A 19,208-nucleotide genomic window follows, 5' to 3' on the forward strand; every position below is an offset into this window, starting at 1 on the left:
TTCTTTGAAGAATTTCCTTTAGCATTTATTTTAGAGTAGGATTGTTTGCCGTGTATGAATTTTCATTGATTTCCTTCATCTGAGAATGTCTTCATTCCTTTCACTATTCTTATGTGACTTGAGGTTATTTTTTTTCCTTTGCATATTAAATGATTTTGGATCGAATCCTGGACATTTTGAACATTGTGTGATGAGAGTCTGGGTCTTGTTTGAAACCTCTGGATAATGTTGATATTTTTCATTTAGCAATTGATCATGTTGGGTTCAGGCCACAAATTACCAGCAAGCCTTCTGTGGCTTGTGGTTCCACTGTGGGTTCTTTTTCAGAGTCTACAATGTTATTGAGATCTGTGTCACACTTGTGTCATCTAGTGGCCAGTTCTCAAAGTCTTTGGTTTGATGTGGAGGATGAGATCTGCACAGCTTGGGGGTGAGCCTGAGTTCATAAGCAAGTTTATAGGATCTTTTTTCCAATCTCCTTTCTGCTCCCATTCTGGTCCTCTGGCCAGAAAGCTGAAGTTTCATATACTGTATACTCTCCTGTACACTTTCTGTGACTGTAACCATGTCCTTGGCAAATTGATGGGAGAACACAGAGAGAAAAAGAGCAGTGGGGGTTTGACCTACTCTCTTCAGATTGTAGTTCCTCTGATTTTAGAGGAGTGTTCCCTTCCCTCAGAGTTTAAGGCACTTGTGGGTCTCAACTGCTAGCACTGTAGCTTCCTGGAGATTCCTTCTCCTGGAGATCTCCCTGTCTGCCCGCGATCTGGGTTTTTGGCTACAATGCATCCAAGACTAGGGAGGCCAGACAAAAAGAAAAAATAAGTAAAATGATAACTTCTTTGTTTTTTTGGTGGCACTTCTGTCAGCTTCCCCAATTTTTCTAATACTTTTTACTTTTCAGAGTCCTAAAAGTAGTTCAGTGCATGTTGTCTATGTTTTTCACACCTGCCTTCAGAAGGAAAGAAGGCCAGTGTGTGCTCACTTCCTTGCATAAGGAACCAGAACCTCTCTCCTGTTGAATGTTGATGCTTTTGTTTTCACATTACAGAACTGCTGTTTATTACTGATAGATTTGATATGGATTGGCTTGAGTGATTTATATTACTATACTTTTCATTATATGTAATGAAATTGCCATTTAAATTACTTAAGAAATCACCTGTATACAGATACAATAAAGTGTGTAAGGCACAATCTAACAGGTTTTCTATTATATTTATTTGTATATAGAATCTGGGATTCTGGAGCTTAAACTTAAAGCACTAATCCTTGACATTATTCATAATATTGATGTGGTGAAACATTTGAACCAAGTCCAAGTTTATACTACTGAAGACTGGGCTTGGAAAAAACAAGTCAGATTCTATATGAAAAGTGATCACACCTGTTATGTTCAAATGGTGGATACTGAACTTCAGTATACTTATGAGTATCAGGTATGACTTGTTGCATAAATGTTTTATTTTCCTGTTAGAAATTATGTACTTTAAAATAAATTTGTTATTAGATGAAAGCCTTATTTTTAGTTTAGTTGTAACTTTCAAGAATTTTTTTGCTACTGTCTTCTTTCTGTTTAATCATAATTAAAAAAAGATGTTTTATCAGAAAGGACAATAAGGTAATGTTGTACTGAATTCTCTAAATGTGCCTTTACTTAGAGTAGCATTTATATAGAATTTGGAGTATATCTTTACTTTAAATAAAATTGAATATAGGCAACCTCAATGGAAGCAATTTGGTTTGTACCTCCTTATACAAGGCAAACATTAGTATAATTGTAAATATGCTGCAATATGTTTGCTGAGTGTTTTCATGTTTTGTAAGGTAAAACAATCTTTGAACAAATAAAATAACTCATGTAACCTATTCTCAAAAAAACCCGATCTGTATCCTTTCTGCCATTTTTTATGAATGAATCATCAGAATATTTTGGTAATTATGTTAATAAACATATGTCAGGAGAGTTGCCAGATGGCTTTTTCAAAAAGGAAAAGTATTTTGACACCCAATCTGTCACCCAAATTAAGGAAAAACTCTGCAAACTGCAGCTAGAATTGGGATTGATTTTCCCTAAAATTTAGTAGAAAATTTGAAAATTATGTAAGTTAAAATGATTAATTTCATAAGAAACTTTCCAAATTAATTAAACTTTGAGGTCTCCAATGTAATTCTGATTTGTGAAGATCATACAATTTAAGAAAATAATTTACATGAATTTTAAAATATAAAACAAATTGTCTTTTTGTGTTTGATTATTATATACTATATTTTTGGATTTGTTTGCCTTAGAAGTATATCTTTGTGCCATTGTCAAAATCTCAAGTGATTATTTGGAAAGCCTAATAATGTATTAATTGGGAAAGAATAAATGCATGCTTGAAAAATAACTAGGTTTAGCCCTGCATCATGCTGATACACCATAGTTGCAGGTTTGATTCTAGGTAGAGCACATACAGTAATCAGCTGATGAATACATGAATAAGTGGAACAACAAATTGATGTTTTTCTCTCTTTCACTCTCCCTTCCTCCCTCCCTCCCCACTTCTTTACTTTCTTAAATCGAAATTAAAAAAAATAACAAGTTTAATCTCAGTTTGTGCTTTAGAAAGTTTCTTTCATTAAAAATACTTTAGATATTTTTTATTTTGAAAACTTTATTTTTTTGATGCCTTTTTATCTTTTTAACTAGAATCTCAAATAGAACATGCATATTTCAAACTTTATATTTCCTTTATGTAGGGTAATGCTCCCAAGTTGGTTTATACTCCACTGACAGACAAGTGCTATCTGACTCTCACTCAAGCTATGAAGATGGGACTTGGAGGAAATCCGTATGGACCAGCGGGAACTGGAAAAACTGAATCAGTCAAGGCTTTAGGAGGGATTCTTGGAAGACAAGTTTTAGTTTTTAATTGTGATGAGGTAGAACAACTAATTATCCAACTATGTGATAGTGTGCTAGTTGTATGTTTGGATTAGTTTTTATGTATTTATATATGAAATGCTCTATTTTAAAATCACTCTGCTTTTAAATTACTTGAAAATAGAATTTGTTTTGTTTGCAAAGTAAAATGAAGAAAGGTTGCCATATAGTCCCAAAGCTATTCTGAAGAGAATTATTGCAAAGAAATAATTTTAAATGCAGAATGAAGATTTATTTATATTAGTATTTAGAAAAATGTTTTTAGTAAGGAGAATAGTACATAGAAAAGGAAAACTTTTAAATTTATTTTTAAAACATTTTGAGTAGGATTTATATTTTGACTTAAAGAATAACTAAAGCAAACTTGTGTTTGTTTATTTCTGTGTACTTTTCAAAATATTTTCACATGAATTATTTTATTTCTTAAAACCACCCTGAGTTTGAAAAGAGTAGCTGCTTAATTTCTGCTTTAAAAAGAGCAAAAGAGGTATAGGTGGGTGAGATGATTACATTATCACTAAGCGAGGTACAGTATTAAATTATTATAGATTTCAATTATTTAGTGAATATAATTTCTATTGTTATTTTTAAGGGCATTGATGTGAAGTCAATGGGACGGATATTTGTTGGTTTGGTCAAGTGTGGGGCCTGGGGTTGTTTTGATGAATTCAACAGATTGGAAGAATCTGTACTGTCAGCAGTTTCTATGCAAATCCAGACAATTCAAGATGCTTTGAAGAATCATAGAACTGTATGTGAACTGCTTGGCAAGGAGGTATGGAAATATGTTTGAAATTCAAAGAATTAAAATATTTTGTAAGACTGCATTGCTCATACTCAGGCAATATAATATTCTATCTTTATTTCTCCTGGCAGCCCTGTTTCTGACCTATGATCAGTGTGTTACGTCTTTTTACCTGTGCATTGTCTCTGAGGTTTCTCCCCCCTTTTTGGTTTCACTCTACCTCTTATCTTCAAACTATATTGAATAATTAAGTTACAATACGTGCTAACATTGAGCATTACTCTGTGATGGTGCTGTGCTTAGTGCTTTAATGTATCGTCTCATTTAGTGCTTCCCACAGTCCTTTGAGCTAGGTTCTGTTGCAGTGATGTTGAACACACTGAAAGGTAAAAGAACTGTAAAATTGTCCTCTTATCCATAGTAACATTTTCACAATACAAGTTTTTCTGGGTAGGCCAAAATGTAAGACCAGTGGTAAATTATTAACATGTTATTTACCTCATGCTTAAGCTCTTGAGAAACTATTAAGTTTTTACCTCTCTGTCATCAAAATTTATTTTCTTCCACATTCATTTTTTCTTTCCTCTCACTAAAAAAGTGATTCTTTTTCCCAGCCAGTGCTGACCTTCCCGCCTAGACTTCAGAATCTGCTTCCCAGGAACCCTCTCTTAGTTACCCCCCTCTGCCACAGTTTTAGCCTGCCTTCCTTTACCCATTCCTTCTTAACTTTTAAACAAAATCACATCCTTTCTTTCTTAATAATATATTATATATAATACTATTATAGAGGGTCTGGCAGTAGTAATGCCTATTTGAGTGTGGTTAGTAGGGTAATAATATGGGTGTAATAATTTAATTAGAGCATTTCACCTAAATAGTTTTAATTGGAGCATTTACCCTAAAATGTCATATGGTCTGCTTGAGGGTGATATTGTTATGTTACAGAATTACATGCTTATGATTTTGGAATAAAAGATTTTGTAATGAAAAAGGGGCATTATTTGTGCTGGACCCTGTATAATACAATTAAAACATAAGGAAATCGTCCCTTAATTCATCTTTTCATCCAGTCACTGCTCTTTCTCTTTCCTTCTCTTTATATTCTAGCCAGGTGTTCATACTCTAGATATTTCTTCTGCCTAATTGCCCATTAATAGTTTACACATTCTAATTTAGCTTCTATTCTTTGTGCTTTTTTGAAATGCTCCTGCTTGGTACTCTTACAATATTCTGCTCTTCTCTGTCATAGCATTTATCACACTAGGATTTCCTTTTTGCCTTACTCAGTAGACTATAAGCTTTAAAGGGGCATAAACTATTACTGACTTTGGTCCAAAGTTGTGTTGTCTCTGTGTACTTAGCAAACTGCATATGACGAGGAAGGATTTCAATAAACATATGTTGCATGAATAGGCATTCAAAGTAGTTCTCTTAAACTTTGAGCCTCGAAAACTAATTTTAAAAAACCTGTACAAAGCAGTGTTGTTCCTAAGGAGTTTATTATATGTTGAATGAGGAGATGGTAAGCACATTAGTTGTTACTTTTTTGCTAAGGAATAAGGTTTATGTGTAGATATATGGCACAATAAAATTTCTATTGGTAATGGTTTATAGTTTTAAATATTGATATCTGTATTTTAATTAATATTTCAGGTAGAAATAAATTCTAATTCTGGAATTTTTATCACTATGAACCCTGCTGGAAAAGGTTATGGAGGAAGACAAAAACTGCCTGATAATCTTAAACAGCTTTTCAGGCCAGTAGCCATGTCTCGTCCAGATAATGAGCTTATTGCAGAAGTTATTCTATATTCAGAAGGCTTTAAAGATGCTAAAGTATTGGGCAGAAAATTGGTAGCTATCTTTAATCTATCTAGGTGAGTTTTATTGTTTTAAATATTTTTATATTTTGTGGTTTCAATGATTGATTATGGTTTTTAGCGACTATTTTTCACATTTGTCTAATTTACCTATTCAGTGATTTTCATATTGGTGTTGCCTTTACATAAGGTGTTTACAGGAACGATTTTAGTTTGAATAATAAAAGAATCTGGGCCAGAACCACCTGTTTTCATAAATACTATAAATCTGATCTCACTTTTTTTCTGCAAAAAACTTTTTTGATGTGCTCCATCTAAATACTTAACTGATCTAACTTACAAGCTGAGCACTAAAAACTAACTGCTCTTTAGAAAGAATCCTTTATAGTGTTTCCTACGTCTTATTTTTGGTAGTAGAGGTTGACTTCTAGTTTATTTGAGCAAATGCTATGGACAATTAGTCTATATCATTTAAAAGATCGAACTAGAATTTCAGTGCTGGAATATCAGTACTCATTTCTATTTGTCAGGAGTTATATGCTGTATTTCTTTGGATATAATGATAAAAGAATATTTGATAGCTATTTAAAACTTTATGTTTTGATTTGATTTTCATGTTTTTACTTAAGGGAGCTTTTGACACCTCAGCAGCATTATGACTGGGGTTTGAGAGCTTTGAAGACAGTTCTGAGAGGAAGTGGAAATCTTCTTAGACAACTGAAGAAAACTGGCATTAAACCTAAAGGTATGGTTCCTTATTCTAAATATCATTTTATTTGTTAAAGTCAACTTTAATTTAGAGTAGTTGTAGATTTATGGAAAAATTATAAATATACTATATAGCGTTTTTGAATATCCTGTTCCCAGTTTTTTCTGTTGTTAACATCTTACATGAGCATGGTACATTTATCACAACTAATGAAGCAATATTGATATGTTATTTTTTAACTGAAGTTCTTAACTTTATTAGGATCTTCCCTAGTTTTTTGCCTACTGTTTTATCCTGACTTTAAAATGTGCATTAAATACTAAAAAGTTGTGATATATGGAGGAATAGTCTAGTCTGCAGTGCACTGGAATGGCCTGGAGGGTTGCTAAAACCAAATTTGTTGGACTCCAACCTCCAAACTTCAGTAGGTTTGGAGTAGAACCTACGAATTTTTTTGGTTTTAAAACAATAGAAACCTTAGAAACACCTAGATTTCCTCTTGCAAAGAGACAGTATACCGAACAAAATAACCCTTTAAAAAAACTTAAGAATATAAAAAATACATTTTTAAAAATATTTTTATTGGTTTTAAGACTGAGAGGAAGGGAGGGGAAGAGACAGCGAGAGAGAGAAAGAGAAGGATTTGTTGTTCCACTTATTTTATGCATTCACTGGTTGATTCTTGTATGTGCTCTGACTGCGTATTGGACTTACAACCTTGTCTTATGGGAACAACACTCTAACCAACGGAACTACCCAGCCAGGGAAAAATAATTTTTTAAAAAAGATTTTATTTATTTATTTTTAGAGAGAGGGGAAGGGAAGGAGAAAGAGAGGGAATGAAACATTAATGTGTACTTGCCTCTCACACCCCCCCTACTGGGGACCTGGCCTGCAACCCAGGCATGTGCCATGACTGGGAATTGAACCAGCAAACCTTTGGTTCACAGGCCCGTGCTCAATCCACTGAGCTACACCAGCCAGGGTGAAAAATACTTTTTAACAAATAATCATTTTAAATGTACAGTAAAGTTGCAAAGATAACATTTCCATTGTTTTATCATATTTACCAGGATACATTTTTTTTAATCATTGTTCAAATACAGTTTTCTCCTTTGTACTCCCAATCCAGTCCCCCCCTCCCACCCTCCCCACTTCCCTCCCATTACCACCCTCCCCTTAATTTATGACCATGTGTCCTTTAAATTTGTTCCTGTGAACCCTTCCCACTGTCCCCTTAAATTCCCTCTTCTCTCCCCTCCAGTCACCGTCAGCCTGTCCTCTATTTCAGTGTCTTTGGTTATATTTTGCTTGTTTCTTTATTTTGGTATTTAGGTTCCTGTTAAAGGTGAGATCATATGGTATTTGTCTTTCACTGCCTGGCTTGTTTCTCTAAACATAATGTTTTCCAGCTCCATCCAAGCTGTTGCAAGGGGTAGGAGCTCCTTCTTTCTTTCTGCTGCATAGAATTCCATTGTGTAAATGTACCATAGTTTTTTGATCCATTCATTTACTGATGGACATCTTGGTTGCTTCCAGCATCTAGCTATTGTAAATTGTGCTGCTGTGAACATTGGGATGCATAGGTTCTTTTGAGTTGGTGTTTTAGTATTCTTAGGATAGAGTCCCAGCAGTGGAATTGCTGGGTCAAAAGGCAGATCCATTTTCAGTTTTCTGAGGAAGTTCCATATTGCTTTCCATAGTGGTTGTACCAGTCTGCAGTCCCACCAGCAGTGCACTAGGGTTCCCTTTTCTCCACAACCTCTCCAACACTTGTTGTTTGTTGCTTTGTTTATGATGGCCATTCTGTCTGGTGTGAAGTGGTATCTCATTGTGGTTTTAATTTGCATCTCTCTGATAGCTAGCGATATTGAACATCATTTCATGTGTCTTTGGATTTTCTGTATGTCCTTCTTGGAGAAGTGTCTGTTCAAGTTCTTTGCCCACTTTTTAATTGGATTCCTTGTCTTCTTAGAGTGCAGTCTTGTAAGTTCTTTATATATTTTGGAGATTAAACCCTTGTCTGAGGTATCATTGGCAAATATGTTTTCCCATACAGTTGGTTCTCTTTTAATTTTGATGAGGTCCCATTTGTTTATTCTTCCCTTTATGTCCCTTGCTCTTAGGGGACAAGTCAGTAAAAAAGTTTCTTCGTGAAATATCTGAGATTTTCCTACCTACGTTCTCCTCTAGGACTTTAATGATGTCACATTTTATATTTGAGTCTTTTATCCACCTTGAATTTATTTTTGTATATGGTGTAAGTTGGTGCTCAAGTTTCATTTTTTTGCACGTGGCTGTCCAGTTCTCCCAACACCATTTGTTGAAGAGGCTATTTTTACTCCATTTTCTGTTGCTGCCTCCTTTGTCAAATATTAATTGACCATAGAGACTTGGGCTTATTTCTGGGCTGTCTTTTCTGTTCCATTGGTCTATGTGCCTGTTTTTATGCCAGTACCAGGCTGTTTTGATTACAGTGGCCTTGTAGTATAGTTTAGTGTCAAGTATTGTGATCCCTCCTACTTTACTCTTCTTTCTCAAAATTGCAGCAGCTATTCGGGGTCATTTGTAATTCCATATAAATTTTTGAAATGTTTGTTCTATGTCTGTGAAATATGCCATTGGTACTTTAATAGGAATTGCATTGAATGTGTAAATTGCTTTTGGTAGTATGGACATTTTGATGATATTAATTCTTCCAATCCATGAACATGGTATATGTTTCCATTTGTTTGTATCTTCCTTGATTTCCTTCCTGAGTGCTATATAGTTTTCTAAATACAGGCCTTTTACCTCTTTGGTTAGGTTTATTCCTAGATATTTTATTTTTCTTTTTGCTATTTCAAATGGGATTTTTTCCTTGATCTCTGTTTCTGCTATTTCATTGTTGGTGTACAGAAATGCCTTTGATTTCTGGATATTGACTTTGTATCCCGCTGTTTTGCCAAATTCATTTATTAGGTCAAGCAGTTTTTTTGGTAGAGTCTATAGGATTTTCTATGTATATTATCATGTCATCTGCAAACAGTGACAGTTTTGTTTCCTCCTTTCCGATTTGGATGCCTTTTATTTCTTTTTCTTGTCTGATTGCTGTGGCTAAAACTTCTAGTACTATATTGAATAGAAGTGGTGAAAGGGGACAGCCTTGTCTTGTTCCTGATCTTAGTGGAAAAGATTTTAATTTTTGGCCATTGAGTATGATGTTGGCTGAAGGTCTCTCATATATGGCCTTTATTATGTTGAGGAATGCTCCGTCTATTCCCAGTTTACCGAGTGTTTTTATCATGAATGGGTGCTGTACCTTATCAAATGCTTTTTCTGCATCAATTGATATGATCATGTGGTTTTTTGTCTTTGCTTTTGTTTATGTGATGTATTACATTTACTGACTTGCGAATATTGAACCATCCTTGCATCCCTGGAATGAATCCCACTTGGTCATGGTGTATGATCTTTTTAATGTATTGTTGGATGCGGTTTGCCAGTATTTTGTTGAGGATTTTAGCGTCAATGTTCATCAGTGTTATTGGCCTGAAGTTTTCTTTCTTTGTTGTGTCTTTATTTGGTTTTGGAATTAGGATGATGTTGGCCTCATAAAAAGAGTTTGGGAGACTCCCATCTTTCTGGATTTTTTGCAATAGTCTGTGAAGGATAGGGGTTAGCTCTTCCTTAAATGCTTTGTAGAATTCTCCTGTGAAACCATCTGGTCCTGGGCTTTTGTGTGTTGGGAGTGTTTTGATTACTGCTTCAATTTCTTTTGTTGTTATTGGTCTGTTCAGGCTTTCTGCTTCTTTTTCATTGAGTTTTGGAAGATTATATTTTTTCTAGAAAGTTGTCCATTTCACCTAGGTTTTCAAATTTCTTGGCATACAGCTCTTTGTAGTAATTTCTTACAATCCTTTGTATTTCTGTGGTATCTGTTGTAATCTCTCCTCTTTCATTTCTGATTGACCAGGATACATTTGTTAAAATGAAGGAAGTGACACTGTTACATACTATTAACTTAACTATTAGACTTCATATGATGTTTTTAAAATTTTTTAAATATATTTTATTGATTATGCTGTTACAGTTGTCCCATTTTTTTCTTCCCTTTATTCCCCTCCACCCTGTATCTCCCCTTCCACCATCATTCCCCCACCTTAGTTCATGTTCATGGGTTATGCATGTAAGTTTTTTGGCTTCTCTATTTCCCATTACTATTCTTTTTTTTTAAGATTTTATTTACTTATTTTTAGAGAGGGAAGGGAGGGAGAAAGAGAGAGAGAGAAACATCAGTGTGCAGTTGCTGGGTGCCATGGCCTCAACCCAGGCATGTGCCCTGGCTGGGAATCAAACCTGCGACACTTTGGTTCACAGCCCGGGCTCAATCCACTGAGCTACAACAGCCAGGGCTCCCGTTACTATTATTAATCTCCCCCTGTCTATTCTGTATCTACCATTTATGCCACTTATTCCCTGTGCTGTTTCCCGCATTCTCCTTCCTCCCCCTCCCCACTGAAAGCCCTCCATGTGATCTCTATTTCTGTTAATCTGTTCCTGTTCTTGTTGTTTGCTTAGTTTGTTTTTATTTTTTGTTGTTTTAGGTTCAGCCGTTGATAGTTGTGAGTTTGTTGGTCATTTTACTGTTTGTATTTTTGATGATCTTCTTTTTCTTAGATAAGTCCCTTTAACATTTCATATAATAAGGGCTTGGTGATGATGAACTCCTTTAACTGGACCTTATCTGGGAAGCACTGTATCTGCCCTCCCTTCTAAATGATAGCTTTGCTGGATAGAGTAATCTTAGATGTAGGTCCTTACCTTTCATGACTTGGAATACTTCTTTCCTGCCCTTCTTGCCTGTAAGATTTCTTTTGAGAAATCAGCTGATAGTATTATGGGAACTCCTTTGTAGGTAACTATTTTCCTTTTCTCTTGCTGCTTTTAAGATTCTCTCCTTATCTTTCATCTTGGGTAATGTAATTATGATGTGCCTTTCATTTTGAGTAATGTAATTATGGTGTGTCTTTTCTTGGGTCCAACTTTTTTTGGGACTCTCTGAGTTTCCTTGACTTCCTGGAAGTCTATTTCCTTTGCCAGATTAGGGAAGTTCTCCTTCATTATGTTTTCAAATAAGTTTTCCATTTCCTGTTCCTACTCTTCTCCTTTGGGCTCCTGTGTGAGTCAGATGTTGGAACATTTAAAGTGGTCCTGGGGGTTCCTAAGCCTGCTCATTTTTTAAAAAATTCTTATTACTTTATTCTGTTCTGATTGAATGCTTATTTCTTCTTTCTGGTGCAAGCCGTTGGTCTCAGTCCTGGTTTCCTTCTTGTCACTGTTGGTTCTCTGTACATTTTCCATTATTTCACTTTGCATAGCCTTCACTCGTCATCTATTTTGTGACCATTCTCGACCATTTCTGTGAGCATGCTGATTAAGCAGTATTTTGAACTCTGCATCTGATAGGTTGGCTATCCCTTCATCATTTAGTTGTATTTTTTCTGGAGCTTTGATCTGTTCTTTCATTTGGGCCATATTTTGTTTTTGTCTCAGCTCCCCTTTTATGTAGTAAGGGGTGGAGCCTTAGGTATTCACCAGGGCAGAGCAACCCACTTCATTGTATCATGGCACTGTATGTTGGGGAGGGGTCCGAGGGGGAGCAATGCTCCTTGCTCAGCTCTTGGCTGGCTTTCAGTCACTTCCTCCAATACCCACAAGAAAATTGGGCCCTTCTGATGCTGATTTGTGGGTCAGTGGTTTTGTGTATGTTCTAGGACCCTGTGGGTCTCTCCAGTAAACTCCAGTCAGGCTGGGAGTTGCTCCTGTCCCCCTTAACCACTACAGGTTTTTTCTGTCAGGAATTTCGAAGCTTTGTTTTCCTGTGCTAGAACCCTGGGTTGTATGGTCTGTCTTGCTCCATAGTTATTCCTCCCGTTTTATCTGTGTACAAATGTGGAACCGCTTGATCTGCCAGCTGTTCCCTTGCCTAGCTGCCATCTTGCTGTGAGTCCTCTCTGCCCTGGCTGCCCATATCCACCCCTTCTACTGGTCTGAGTGAATGTTTCTTCTTTAACTCCTTAGTTGTTGGACTTCCATACAGTTCGATTTCCTGGCAGTTCTGGTTATTTTTTGTTTTTAAATTTGTTGTTGTCCTTTTTTTGGTTGTGTAAGGAGGCAAAATGTATCTACCTATGCCTCCATCTTGGCCAGAAGTCTCTGATGTTTTATTATTATGATCCTTTCTGTTCCAGGATTGAATCTAGGGTGCCCCATTTTATTTAGTGGTTCTATATCCTTAGCTTCCTCTCCTTAGCGACAGTTTCTCAGTCTATTTTTGTTTTTCAGACACTTATAATACAAGTGTTGAAGATTATAACACAATCTTGAAGAACACTAGTCAGATATCATGTAGACTTTTCTTCAATCTGTTTAGTTTCTCTCATGATTAGACTGAGTTATGAGTATCTGGAAAGAATATCACAGAAGTGGAGTGCCCTTCTTATCACATTGTATTAGTGGGTGCATAATAACCACATGCTGTCACTGGTGATGTTCACCTTCATCACTTATCTTAGTGTTTCTCAGGGTTTTCCACTGTAAAGTTATTATTTCCATCTTTTCTTATTCTATGTGTTGGAAAGTAATTACTAAATCTAGTTTATCTTCAAAGTGAGGTGGCAAGGATTTGCTCCATCTCTTGGTGGGGGGATATTATATGAAACTGTTCGGCACTGAACATTTGTCTCTTTTCCCCTACATATGTATTTATTAAATCATTTATTTAGCCCTGGCTGGTGTGGCTCAGTGGATTGAGTGTAGGCCTGCAAACCAAAAGGTTACTGGTTTCATTCCCAGTCAGGGCTCATACCTGGGTGTGGGCCAGGTCCCCAGAAGTGGGCTTGCGAGAAGCAGCCACACATTGATAATTCTCTCCCTGTCATTCTCCCTCCCTTGCCCTCTCTAAAAATAAATAAATACAATCTTTAAAAAAATCATTTATTTAGATCAGTATGGATGCAGGTATATTTCATTTTCTTTTACCACTTCTTTTTTCCATTTATATTATAAATGATTCCCCCCACCCATGGATCTATGCCTTCATGAAAGGCTGAGTATTTGGGTTTTTCATGTTACTATTAAAAAACTAAGCTAAAACACTATGAAAATAGGACAGCACAGAAAAAAAGGAGGACTACCTGAAATTACCACAACACAGGTGGAGCTAGAGGATATTGTGCTGAATTAGTGAGTCAGACAGAGAAAGACAGATGCCATATGATTTCATTTATAGGTAGAACCTAAAAAAAATAAGCAAACAGATTAGAAACAGACTCAGAGACAGGGGGATTTTGATGATTTCCAGATGGGAGAGGGTTTAGGACAATGGGTGAAAAGGTGAAGGGATTAAGAAGTTACAAATTAGTAGTTGCAGAATAGTCATGGGCATGTAAAATACAGTATAGGGAATATAGTTAATAATATTGTAACAACTGTGTATGGTGTCATATGGGTACTAGATTTATCAGAGATCACCTCATCAGTTATGTAAATGTCTAATTACTTGGTTATACCTGAAACTACTATAATATCTTATGTCAAGTGTAATCGAAAAATAAAAATATTAGGAAATTAAAAAATAAAAAGTTAAAACACTGAAAATAAGACAACATGGAAAAAAGGATTACATGAAATTACTTATTTGGACTTATAAGTGATCAAAGTATACATCTTTAAAAAGAAGCTACTTTAGCTCTATTATTAGGTAGACATATGCCAGGGCAGTATAGTTATTTGGTTAAATAACTAAATTACTATTTTTCAGTTGTCTGTCTCTGATGATTTTTAAGAAATATTGAAACTATACCCATAGTAAATAAAGATGGCTAATTTGTGAGTTCAGTGCTTAAAATAAACTCTAGTGCAGCCAAGTCTCATTATATGTACTTGAACAAAGAAATATTAAAACAGAGCAAAATACCAGGCTAAAAATACTTTTTTGCCTTTATGTATATGACTTATCAATCAGCAGCTAATATCCTTAAAAAGTAAAAATATGGCAATAATATGAGATTTACATTTGGTATAAAAATAGGTTTATGATCCTGTTTTGAGCAATGCTGATAACAGAGTTTTGCTCCATTTGTTAGTTTCTAGTCATTATCTGGAAGCAATACTGGTATATTTGGGGAGATACTTGAATTTGGAATTTATTTTGGTTTAAATTCTAGCTATATAAAATAATACTGTTGTGCTCTTTCAGGTAAGTCATTAAAACCCTTAGAGATGTAATGTTCTCATATGTAAAATTAGGGTAATAATAGTAATAATTTCTTACTTTACACAGTTGTTACAAAGTTCACATCAAAATTATTAAGTACTATGCAAATATAAATGATAATAATTTTTATTATTAAAGTCTGAGCATACCTGCAATTCAAATTTTATGAAAGAGAGTTCATGACTCTGCTTAGGGATACTTATTTTTTAGCAGTGAAAAGATAATAAAGTAAACTTGTTAATTCATGTGATAGCATAGGTCTTTAAATGTTACTAAATTATAGTGCATTATTTAATTACTAACAATGCACATATCAAGGAACTTACATGTTATCTTTATTGTCATTAAATTCATAACTAATGATTTTTAAATGAAACTTTTTCTTTAGTTAATGAAAGTCATATTGTGGTACAAGCATTGAGGCTTAATACAATGTCAAAGTTTACATTTGCTGATTGCACTCGGTTTGATGCACTGGTCAAAGATGTGTTTCCTGGAATTGACTTTAAAGAAGTAGAATATGATGAACTGAGTGCTGCATTAAAGCAAGTCTTTGAGGAGGCCAATTATGAAATCATACCCAACCAGGTAACTCTCAAGAATGTTTTATAATATATTGATCCTTTCTCCTAGTAAATTCCGTATTACCTATCTTTATTCTTTATCTTTCAACTTACCTTTTGTCTTTCAACCTAAATTTCACTTGCTCAGGGAAGCCTTCCCTGATTTTAAATTCAGATTAGGTGACCTTGTTATGTGCTTTCACTACTCTGTTTTATATAGTTATTTAATATTTCATTGTATATTTCATTAATATTGAGTCTCCCTCATGAGTTAGTAGTCTCCATGAAAGGCAGGATCCATGTCTACTTTTGCTCACCATTTTATTCACAGTGCCTTTTACAGAGCCTGGCATAGAATAGACCCATTTTAAGCCCTGGCTGGCATAGCTCAGTGGATTGAGCATGGGCTGGGAACCAAAGTGTCCCAGGTTCGATTCCCAGCCAGGGTACATGCATGGGTTGCAGGCCATAACCCCCAGCAACCCCACATTGATGTTTCTCGCTCTCTCTCTCCATCTCCCTCCCTTCCCTCTCTAAAAAAAAATAAATAAAATCTTAAAAAAAAAGAATAGACCCATTTTATATAAATTTTATACATAATTGTCAAAGTGAAACTACTAGTAAAACTTTGAAAATTCTTAGTTCTTTTTAGTAGGTCTTTTTACATAGCACGAGTACATGTTCAAAATGAACACTTCCTTCTGGTTTTTTTTTTTGAGGGAGATAAGATATAAATCAACAAGTGAATAAAATAATATATTTGATGAATGAGTGAAGAACATAATAAACATATTATATGTCAAATAACAGAAAACATACTGTTTTCTTTTAAAGAAATGTTGTATTTAAAGATCACATTGTAAATATATTTAGGTTCACTTAGGTATATATATTTTTTATTTAAGGCTTTCTCTTCCACTGAAGAAATCAAAGGGTTAATTTATATGTTTGGAATAGAGTAACTGTTATAGAATGAGAGCAGAACTGTGTATGATTGTATACTGTAAATCATACGTGAACATGTTCCTTTTCTACTAGATCAAGAAGGCTTTAGAATTGTATGAACAGTTACGCCAGAGGATGGGAGTTGTTATTGTTGGTCCAAGTGGTGCTGGGAAATCAACTCTTTGGAGAATGTTAAGGGCAGCACTTTTTAAAGTTGGCAAAGTGGTCAAACAGTATACCATGAATCCCAAAGCTATGCCGAGACATCAATTATTAGGCCATATTGACATGGATACAAGGGAATGGTCTGATGGTGTTTTGACAAATAGTGCTCGCCAAGTAGTACGAGAACCTCAAGGTTGGTCTTTGCTGTCTGATTCATTGCTTTACTTAATTGTAGAGGATGATAAATCTTGTCTATAATGTTATTTTTACCAAGTCTTACACATGACCAGGAACTGTGTTTTCATGATGTATGGTGATATTTTACTTTGGGGAGGCTGGAGAGATGCTATCATTTTAACCTATACTCTAGCAACTTTTATTATAATATTAACTCAGTAATCTGGGTATATTGAAATTCACAACTAGATGAATTTACTGAAGAAATATAAAATTTTGATTGCTGAGTTGATACATAATGCCTTATAAATATGCAACATGACAGATTTTCATTTAGCTGGTATTTGTGTAAACACTTTTTAACTCATCAGTTTGAATATAGTGTTTTAAATAAATTTGAAAACCTAAGTCATAAAACAGTAGACTTCAAGGTCTCAGTTTTTTGGCTTGGTGTTTAAGGGAGTTTTTGGCCAGCATCAGAGAAGTGTCCCTACTTTTTGTTAGGTTATAATTTAATTATTGTTGTTTTTCTAAGCCAGTGAGTGAAAGAACTGTAACACATTGAAAAGGATTTTCAGTGTAGTCTTTTTATTTTCACTGTAGTCAATAATATTACACTAAGTAGAAACCAGATACTACCCTTACTCGTTTCTTACACTTTTATTGGTGATATTTTTCTCTTTGCATTGTTTCCAAGATTCAAGTACAACTTGAAACCACTCTCATTTTAAAAGGCATGAGTAAAAATGGTTTGTCTTGTGGAAAGAGTTGTATATGCAGATTGTTCCCTACTTCTTTTTATATATCAAATACATTAGTCAGTGGCAAATTTTTAAAATTTCTTGTGTAGGGCACTAGAGTGGGTTATCAATATTTTCTAGAAGTGATTTTACATACCAAGCATTCATACATTCTTATGACATGGCACAAGACAACAATCTGAAGGATATCTCACAAGATTGTGGGAATAGAAATACTTAAGTCTTGCACACTATGTTTTCTTTAGTGAGATTTCAGTTCTTTATGTTCATAGATAAACAGAGCATTGGTATGTAACTGAATCTTTGGCCAGGTAAGCCAGGATAGTCCATGGATTCTCCAGCACATTTGTAGTACATATTTACATGAAAAATTTCAACCTGTTGAATCTTTTTGTTCTTTATATTTAGCTTTAGTCATATAAAATAATGTTTATGGAAATCACTTCTAAAGAATAAGAAAATTAGTTTATTCTTTAGTTTTACTTAATCATCATTACTTATATGTTTATTCTGTCTTTACTTATATGGTTTGAAAATAGATGTCAGCTCATGGATAATCTGTGATGGTGATATTGATCCCGAATGGATAGAATCTCTGAATTCGGTTCTGGATGATAATCGACTACTTACTATGCCCAGTGGAGAAAGGATTCAGTTTGGCCCAAATGTTAACTTTGTATTTGAAACTCATGATTTAAGTTGTGCCTCACCAGCTACAATATCTAGAATGGGAATGATCTTCCTTAGGTAAAACATAAAAGCACTTGCATATGTTATATTAGAATAGTTTTCAAGTATTATTTTGGTTTCACAGCTAAGTGAAATATGTGTTGTATGAATAATGTATAATTTGTTTTCTCATTTTTATTAACATTTTTTGTTAGGTTTGAGTTCATTCAGGGAATTCCTGGATTACTGTGATTGAATTAGTTCTGCAGTGTAGTTGTATCACAATTACTAAATGATAATTTTTGTTTGCTTAAGTAAAACAGCCAGTATTTAATTTGTTTCCTTCTTTTTTCTGTTACTTTTATTTAAATATTATGGTTGAGCTCAGAGAAATGAACATACTAGTTATGAGCTAGAAGCTAATAATTTAAAGCTAAGTGTTAATATTTTAATTGGAGTATGTCAGATTTATAGAATTTGAGGACTAACCTAAGTTTAAATGATTTTAAGGTCCAACCTTTAATTTTACAGATTGGAAGGCTCTTAATATTTTCTTTCTTCTTCATCATATCTGGAAGAGGCTTACAAAGCAAAAATAAATTACTGAACTAATTTTAGATATGGACAGTAGTCATATTTCAGAACATGGACATTAGAGCCAGTTTTATTTCCTGAAATGAGTAATTAGAAAACTTTCTTTTACTTTTGAATTTATGTTTACAATTTGATATTTATCAATTTATATAAAGTGTTCCTTTCTTTTAGGGCCACTTAAAGCCATTTTAGCTGTATGACACATGATAGTGTTATTAAGTTGGTTCAAATTTATTTTTTTGAAAATTCTTTCATTGCTTAATTCTTTAATAGTATTGTAGAAAACATTTATATTAAACTTGTCATGAACTCTAATTAACATACTGAGATTTTATTAATATATAACATTGGGTTTATAGCTTTTGTAGCAATATCTCACAATTATCTTTTTTATTTTATGTGTTGTTATTCTTGAAACCTTAGGAGGAAAATAGGATAAAATGAAAGATTATAATTACATTGAAAAATGTTTATTATATATGTGACATTGAGTTAGGCATTTTAGGAGAGACAAAGCAAGAAAGGAGTAAAACTAACACTATGTGGAGCTTGTTTTTATGGAGAATATCTTCAAATAGAGGAGATAAATATAAAAACAATTAAAATATGAGATACAATATAAATAAAATAAATGATAAGTAGAATGATATGGATATTTAGCTGGAAAAGATACCACATATTGCTGTAGAGGTTCAAAAATTGTTGGTGAACCAGTTATTGTTTGTGAGAGGCGTGATGAATATGTGTGATTGCATGTAAAATATAAATACATATTAACATTTTTTGTAGCCATTTGTTTAGCTGTATTTTGCTTGTAGGTTTCATTATTTCTTCAGAATATTTATATTGAGCACTTGCTATGCAATAGGCCATA

The 19,208-nt window shown here is 34.2% G+C and overlaps 1 protein-coding gene across 2 annotated transcripts in view; it reads left to right on the forward strand.

The window, feature by feature from the left end:
• DYNC2H1 (dynein cytoplasmic 2 heavy chain 1) overlaps window positions 1–19,208 on the forward strand; it is a 325,256-nt gene that overhangs the window by 58,081 nt on the left and 247,967 nt on the right. For both annotated transcript variants that reach the window (XM_045817992.1, XM_045817993.1), the window contains exons 32-39: window positions 1,234–1,439; window positions 2,743–2,925; window positions 3,519–3,701; window positions 5,325–5,548; window positions 6,121–6,236; window positions 14,849–15,048; window positions 16,062–16,326; window positions 17,611–17,818. In XM_045817992.1, coding sequence (XP_045673948.1) covers window positions 1,234–1,439; window positions 2,743–2,925; window positions 3,519–3,701; window positions 5,325–5,548; window positions 6,121–6,236; window positions 14,849–15,048; window positions 16,062–16,326; window positions 17,611–17,818 — 1,585 coding nt within the window. The remainder of the gene's footprint in view (window positions 1–1,233; window positions 1,440–2,742; window positions 2,926–3,518; window positions 3,702–5,324; window positions 5,549–6,120; window positions 6,237–14,848; window positions 15,049–16,061; window positions 16,327–17,610; window positions 17,819–19,208) is intronic.

Source organism: Phyllostomus hastatus, unplaced genomic scaffold (genome assembly GCF_019186645.2).
Source record: "Phyllostomus hastatus isolate PE091 unplaced genomic scaffold, TTU_PhHast_1.1 phas_scaffold_317, whole genome shotgun sequence".
NCBI lineage: Eukaryota > Metazoa > Chordata > Mammalia > Chiroptera > Phyllostomidae > Phyllostomus > Phyllostomus hastatus.